Here is an 8,426-nt window from a genome sequence, read left to right as displayed (position 1 = left end):
TGCAAAGTTCAAACAAAGAATCTGAATGATCAAGAAATAGGTATTTTTGTCAGATTTGTTAGGACATGTTTTTAGTACTCTTACATTTAATCTTCAGATTCTGCTTCTTGGTATCCCTTGATATGTTCTTGATCACTGTAGTTAGTTAAGTTAGAAACCTAATGAAGATAATTTATTCATCCAAGCTAGAATTGTAATGTTCACTTTGATTTTAACCTGAGATTGATCTTTTGTAAGTAACTGATCTCTTACCTTACTTTTCAGCCTCAAACCATCCACATAGTGTGTCTTATTGCCAAAGGTGTCTTGTGAATAAAATGGGGCACAGGGCAAGTATGGTCCAATGGGTGTTTGTAGATGAACTGTCTCTCTCTTTATTGTGGTGGCCAGATGCTTGTTAAGATGACTTATCACAACCCTGTCATGAAAGTATCCATGCACAGGGGGCTTTCATGTCTACTTGAGCTCAGGAAGTTTGTACAACTCAAGCCATGAGGCAAGAGCTGCAATCTGGTAGCTTCATATAAGGCACTATTAATTAACATGAAGTCTAACCACAGATAGCCAGGCATAGTATCAGACTTGTTACACAATGCTGAGCTTACAGTTTTAAAAAAGGCTTGTTTTGATGGCAACATTGGCCCCTATTTGTTTGCTTTCATCCATTTCAGCATCACTATTTTTGAGTATTTCAGGAATTTAATTACTGGGGAGAGGGTGGTTACCTGCTTTAGATCCATTCCAGACATCTTTCAGAATCAGAGCAGTTCAACCAACTCCAATTAGTTTGGGCTGGCAGCAGGAAAACATACAGGTTCCTTTGTAAAAATATTTTACCAATTATCTTGAATGCTTTTCAGCAACAGTTTATATACTGACTTAGAAGTAAATCATCTACACTAATTGAATTTGAGTGACTCAGATTTGGTCAGCACCGAGTCTGTTTAAAACCATGAAATGTTTGGGTTAATTCAGATTATTACCACTGCTATACTTCACAAAAATAACACTTTAGACTTGATATTCCATTTATGTGTGGCCCTGTCAGAACTGGTGGCAAGGATGTTTTTTTTTTTTTGTTTTTGTTTTTTTTTTGGCCATCCACTGGGTCACACCAGTGGCTCACCTCTCTTCACCCAGTTATCCTTTTCATTCCTCTCTTGGGAGAGATCCATTTGTTCTCCATCCTGGGTTGTAACCCTATGGCCCATTTTTAGCCCATTCTTTGTCCTGACTGGAGGGCCTATTCTGCCCACTTGCTTCCCTGGAGAGGGGAGAACTAGGTGGTAGTAAATGCACCAGACTTCCAGTCTTGTGGAACTTTCCCTTTCCTCATGGAGTTTTATAGCCTGCTGCAGCTCTGCAGATGTCTTCTAATTCTGCCAGCCTTAGGGAGTATGCTTGCCTCTACCCACTTGTTAATTCCTGACCCATAAATAGGGCATGTCCTATAGGCTCATGCTGCATGGGTTCTATACCTAACGCCCTCTCTAGGTGTCACCCAAGGAATGAGCCAGAGACACCACCCTCCCTCAAGAATGTGTGAGCTTTGAACAGCTGCTACCGCCTACCTTCCCTAAACATGTTTCACTGTGGGGCATTTTTTTCTAATTCTGTCATCTGATGTACTTCAACTTGAAGCCTTGCTTAGTTAAATCATGTCCAATATAGAAAGTTGCAAAATATATTTGCGAGTGACCTGATTTCTATCTGGTAGAGTATCATCTGGAGTGCAGGACTAGGAACAGTCAGCATTTCGTACTGTCTTATAATCAGGGTATCACAGATGCTACTGATCATTTCACTCCAGTTCATGTGTTTGTATGCTAACCAGGACTCAGAACACTGTTATGATCATGATCTTCATAGCCACTGGAAACCATGATGGACACTGGAATACCAATGTGGATGATCATGACAAAACTGGAGAAAATAAAAATTATTTATACTATTCTTACAAAATGGAAATCACCCAAAGAAGACAGTGTTCTTGACCAAGTAGACCTCAATGGCTTTGATTCATCCAATGATGCTTTCCTGGCTTATAGAGTGGCTTTACTGTCCAGCATGCCTTGGGAACCAGAAAGCTGCTTCTGCCTCATTGAGTCTGCTGCTCATTTATTTACTGATGAGGTTGAGTAAGACAAGCTTAGACTCTCCAGTAGGCCTCTAACTGACATAGTAGTGATCTTATATAAATTCCACAGAAATTGTATAGGTAAGAGTGTCATACTGACTTGCACATGACTTTTATTGGACTAGACCTTGGTTCAGCTGGATAAATACGATGAAAATTGGAGGATCTTAGTCCAGCAATTCTCCAAACAGTATCTTTTTATCTATGAACTAATATATTTCTAAAATAATTAGAGACTATTATTATTATTTCAAAAAACATATCTGGATCTGTACAGTTTGTAAAATTTCCTCTATATCTCTAACTACCTCTATGTTAGGTGGGTCAAAGGGAAAGTTGTTTATGCACTGTTCAGATCACTTTTGACTTGTTATGTCCTTGTGAATCTAGTTTCAGGAGTTGGCACAGTACTGTAACTGGCATTACTGGAGTAGTAAATAAGCTTCCAGTGGTCAAGGAGTAATAATTCTATTCTACTGTGGTCTTCATTTCTCTCTTGAAAGCAGGTCATCCCATGAACCATGTGGTATTGATATAACAGCTGCATTGCTGCTGAGTTCTCCCTACCATAAACCTCAACTGCTCTGCCTCTTATCTCACAGGACACCCCCTTATGGTTGTCTTGGTAATTAATACTTCTCTGATTTACCCTCAGTAATAAATGGTACCAAAGACCCTAAGTTGGCACCACTGTTGTTCATGATGCATATGTCACTGCTTGTAGATACCATCCGAAGGAGGGGGTCTCTGGTATCACTCTTCTGCTGATGAATAAATAGCTCTACCTCTCCTTCCCTCTGGAAAAGATGGCAGGTTTTGAAACCATTGTAGATTGCTTAGATGTCATCCTTAAGTAGATGAAAAGCAGGCATCTGAAACTCATTCCTACCAATGATACAGGCTATGACCATTTATGTGACTGAATGCCCTTCTCAGATCCTTATCTTCTCCCATAATTATGAATGAAGGAAATAACAGTAGTTTGCATTAAACGTTCATCATATAAGTATAATCTTAAATAATATATTGTGATTAAAGGGTCAAGGGAAAGCAGTTTTTAAATCAGCTGGATTTTTATCTGCAGAACATTGGGTAAAGCAATCCACTACAGAGCATTAGAAGGGTCATTCTTGATTTGGACTTTTCATATTTGGTTTACTGTAATGCCCTTTCCCTGTTGATCTTGCGTGGTAACCTGCACTACCTCCAATCAATCCAGGCATATGCAGCAAGGCTTTGACGTTTCACCCCCTCCATGCCCACATTACACCTGTGCTGTGGAGTCTGCAGTGGCTGATACTGGCATGGAGATTGACATATAATGTACCAAGTGCTGAAGGATCTGGATTCCTGACAGTCCAAAAGGACTGTTGTCACTCTACCACCTTTTCAGCTACTTCAGTCAGGTAATGAGAGAACTGCTAGCCGTTCCTAGAATGTGACTAGAGATGTCTGGTGATGTTTTTCTTGTCACATCCCACTCTTGTGGAACTCACTACCTTGCATCTTCAGTAGTAGCTTCCTGTGATGAGCTTTAAGAATAAGACCCATCTGTTCCATAAAGTGTTTTTTTGTAGTATTTCAGACTTTTTAAATATTAATGCATGTTTTGTATTTGTGTCTAGTCATAATACTTAGTTGTTGTTTACCTTTCATTTTATTTCTGTTTGAATTTATTTTTGCTCAGCGCTTAGGATTAAACACTCAAACCATGACTTGACATTCAATTCTGGCATGTCACTTGGGTTCACACATGGCATTATGCCCTTTCACAAATAAATGAATGAAGTAAGGTCAGTGTTTTGTGCAGGATCACATACTCCACTGATGCTTTTATGAGAAAATGACTGAAATAATGGAAACATTTCATTTGGAATCACACACTGCACTCGTATTTATGAAGTCACTAAATACACTGTATTAATGTTTGAGAAGAGGTTAATAAAGAAGTTCAGGCATTTAACAAGTGACCACATAACATAGTTAACCTACTAACTGATGAGTTCTACATGGCTTCAAACTGCTGATCCAGACTTGCTGACTTTTTGATTCTCGATCATTATTCTTCAAAGAGAATCACTGAGAGTACAGCTTGGAGTTATAGCACAGTACATGGTCTGTCCTCTTTGTGTAATCACAGAGATGGGATATGTAAGTAAAGAAGATGTAGGAGCAAAGCCCACAATTGGGGGGGGGGGGCTGCAAAGGATCTCTTGGAAATGTAAGCAAATCTCTCTTTGATTGTATTTATTTATTTATTTATTTATTTTGCATCAGTCTGAAATTTCATCCTTTTTTATTCCAGATGAAGTTTCAAACAATTTAATTGTAAATAACTAGTAGTCATGCTGGGCTACTTAATGGAGCCATTTAAACATTAATAGATTTTTAAACTTATCTTTATGTAATTATAGGGTCATATGTTCATAGGTGATTACTAGGCTAATGACCCCAGGGGGTATTTTAAGCCTAGCCATGCTTCTGAAATGTATATGAAAAGTTTTGATACCATAGGGTTATCTTAAGCTTGGGCATGGGTAACTCTGTCTAACAGAGACATAGCTGCCATACCAGTGGTAAATTTCCAATTCCCAGTCCACTGGTCTAAGTTATACTTGAATTGGGTTTGGGAAGAACTCTGCTTCACAAGGATGAGAAGTCTGTTCCAAAGAAGGGATAGTTTGTGAGACACATACCTCTCTCCTACATGCCTTATTTATATTGCAGATGAGGGTTAGGTGACTAGATTGAGTAATTCTGATGTTATTTATTTTAGAGATGTACAATAGGTCCATCAGAGTGGAATCAGAAGATGCGTTATAAGCAGGCATTGATTGTCACTCAGCAGTCTGGAGAAGATGGAATACAGGGATAAGGCTTTGAAGGGTCCACATAGGACATGCTGTTTATGCCCTGTATTCACTTATTGAAGAAATTCTGTGGATGCTCCATTTGCTGCATATGCTTGTTCAAGTGAATATTGAAGGGGGTATTGTACTCAATGGTTTATTCGATGAGAACTAAGTACAGCAGAACAATGACATCCTTGGACTTAGATGGCATACCATTGCTTATTACTTACACAATATATAATGATTTCCTTATTACCATAGGCAAACGATGACCAAATTCCAGGTTACTGTCCACATGTGTTCCCAAATCCCTGACCAGTGGGTCAACTTGTAGGGGAGTATTATCAATGTGGTAGTCTCAAATGGAGCTGTCTTCCCAAAGTATACTATATTATTCCAATCTTGGCACTGAGTTTTATTATGTGCTATGGCACCAGTTATTGGTCTCTGTTATATCTTCTTGAAGGGTATTTGTGCCTTTCGGCAAATCTATGACAGTACCTAATTCACAATCATCTGCAAACTTGGTCAGTCAGAGGGTCTTAATGTTGGCCTTTTTCTTGAGGTAGACTTCCCTTTCCTAAATTCTTGGGTGAAAATTTTCAGCCAGTTAGCTATCCAGTAGGCAAAAGTGGCATTTATAACTAATTTTGTGAGTTTATCTACAATGCCCAAGAGAGTCATTGTATTGAATACTTTGGCCGAGTCAAGGTAGGTAGTATATACCATTTTGACATTGTCTATTGCTTTGCTGACCTTTTCAAACCAGTTCAACAGGTTGAGTAGGCATGACCTGTACTTGATGAAACCTGACCTTGTTTATTGCATTGCCTACTTTTATGCTTATTTTGTTTATAGGCTTTATAGTGTGTCATGCTTTGACCACTTTAATTTAGCATGCTGCTCTAAGAGAATTGTGGTAGATTGGTACTTACTTCTCAATTTAGTAACATTATTTTTCCTTTTGTTTGGGCAGCCGCGGTGGTGCAGCAGTTAGTATTGCCACCTCACAGCAAGAGGTCCTCTGGTTCGATTCTCGGCTGGATTGCCCTCTGTGCAGAGTCTGTATGTCCTCCCTGGGGTCGCATGGGTTTGCTCCGGTTTCCTCCCAAAGACATGCAGTAGGTGGATTGGACACTCTAAATTGGCCCTAGGTGTGAGTGTGTGCCTTCTGTGGAAGGTTGGGCATCAGGCTGGCAACTCGGCACTGTAAAACTCCACTGCCAATCATGAGCGGACAGATAATCCGCCGTGGTGACCCCTAACCAGGAAAAGCCGAAAGAAGAAGATTTTTCCTTTTCTTTACAAAATCATGAGCACAGACCATGATCCATAATTGGCCTCCCTTATAGCTTTGAATTTAGGTCATAGTTTACAAACTGATCTTTCTTATTAGCAGCCCTCAAGATATAGAGACATGTCTCTTACCAGGGATGAGGACAGATAGCATTTCCTTCCAAACTTTGTACTGTAGAGGACCTTTGTATACCCCTAGAGTCAGATCATCAGAAATAACTTCTACAGCATCAGTTTTCACTTCCTGACTGTCTTTGTTCCTGGAAACAGAGAATAAACATAATATGAGTTTTGGACTTAATGTGCACAGAAAATGAAAAAAGTAAAAACAAAACACTTCACCTACATACCTTTCTGTTTCATTCTTGAGACTCTGTGTGGAATAGAATAACATGATTTTAATGATATTTGAGTGAACTGAAATACTTCTATGACTGTGAATTCGTAAAATGACAAAAGATTGACCAAACCAAACATTTTTGGATGAGAAATAGCAGAAATACACAACCATAAGCATTCACATATCCTGAGCCTAAAACAGTAAATATCAAAAGCAAAATTCATGGTGTCCTAAATCCATAATTGCATTTAGCTGTGCTAAAATACCAAAATCCAACATTATCTAAATCTGTATGTTCTGACATTCCAATTTCGGTGTTCCAATCATTTGTGTTCTTTCTTTTTATATTCAGCTGCCATTCATGCTAGAGGCTAACATTCTGAAAAAAAGCCAAAGAAGTTATGCAGCTTAATATCTTCAGAAATTATTTGCAAAAAATCAAGGAGAAATTTGGCAATATAGGATGAATGTTATAAATCACAACTAATTAAATTTAATGAAAACAACAGATATATTCATCTGAGAACTGGAAAATCTGCAGTGTAGTTCACATCACTAGGCACAATAGTAGTGGCGATGGTCCCTACTCTGGGCCAGTGATCAAGGAGCCTCAATCCTCACCACTGACACTAGTAAGGGATGGCCACCAGGAACAAAAATGGATACACATAGTATTTTCAGATGCAGCTCTCTGCAACAAGCACAATTTTCCTTAAAAGCACACAGGGAGCACACTCCAGATATGGGTCTGGACTATGTCTCTCTCTCTAGACCCCAAACAAGATTGTACAATGACCACTTTGGAGCTCTGTGTCCCTGTTTCAAGTAGCTGTTACACAGACTTGAATATTTGATTTTCATACACACACACACACACACACACACACACACACACACACACACACACACACACACACACACCTGGGAAAATCTGGCAGAGATTTACCAGCTGTGCCCCCTATGCCCAGACTATAGGGTAATTATGCTACCACCAGTAAGCTACTCTAAGGATCTTACAAGGGTACCCAATTATATTGAGTAAAATTCATACTAAGAGTTTGACCAAGGTTTTCAGGAGCAGCCACAGTGTCACTAAAATAAGCATAAGTACTCTTAAGATGTTGAAATTACTCTCTAAAAGACCAGCCATAATGAAAGGTATAGACATGCTTAATCTTCTTCTTCTTTCGGCTGCTCCCATTAGGGGTCGCCACAGCAGATCAACTGTTTCCATTTCTTCCTGTCCTCTGCATCTTGCTCTGTCACACCAACCACCTGCATGTCCTCTCTCACCACATCCATAAACCTTATCTTAGGCCTTCCTCTTTTCCTATTACCTGGCAGCTTCATCCTTAGCATCTTCTTCCCAATATACTCTGCATCCCTCCTCAGCACATGTCCAAACCAATGTAATCTTGCCTCTCTGGCTTTGTCTCCAAACCTTCCAACCTGGGCTAACCCTCTAATATACTTATTCCTAATCCTGTCCATCCTCGTCACTCCCAGTGCAAATCTTAACATCTTCAACTTTGCCATGTCAAGCTCTGACTCCTGCCTTTTTGTCAATGCCACTGTCTCCAACCCATATAACATAGGTGGTCTCACTACCCTCTTGATGACCTTCCCTTTCACTCTTACTGGTACTCGTCTGTCACAAATCACTCCTAACACTCTTCTCCACCCACTCCATCCTGCCTGTACTCTCTTCTTCACCTCTCTTCCACATTCACCATTACTCTGAACTGCTGATCCCAAGTACTTAAACTCATTCACCTTTGCCACCTCTACTCCCTGCATCCTC

At 39.6% G+C, this 8,426-nt stretch overlaps 1 protein-coding gene across 1 annotated transcript in view; it reads right to left on the bottom strand.

The window, feature by feature from the left end:
* LOC122813665 (zinc-binding protein A33-like) overlaps positions 1-6,736 on the bottom strand; it is a 22,731-nt gene extending 15,995 nt beyond the window's left edge. The window contains exons 1-2 of the mRNA XM_044086107.1: positions 6,636-6,736; positions 6,418-6,545 (exon numbers count right to left, since the gene is read on the bottom strand). Coding sequence (XP_043942042.1) covers positions 6,418-6,545; positions 6,636-6,679 — 172 coding nt within the window. The 5' untranslated portion in view covers positions 6,680-6,736. The remainder of the gene's footprint in view (positions 1-6,417; positions 6,546-6,635) is intronic.
* Positions 6,737-8,426: the final 1,690 nt, after the last annotated feature.

Source organism: Protopterus annectens, chromosome 10.part0, assembly GCF_019279795.1.
Source record: "Protopterus annectens isolate FY-2018-M chromosome 10.part0, PAN1.0, whole genome shotgun sequence".
NCBI classification, from domain to species: domain Eukaryota; kingdom Metazoa; phylum Chordata; order Ceratodontiformes; family Protopteridae; genus Protopterus; species Protopterus annectens.
This window is presented reverse-complemented; position numbering and strand designations above follow the sequence as displayed.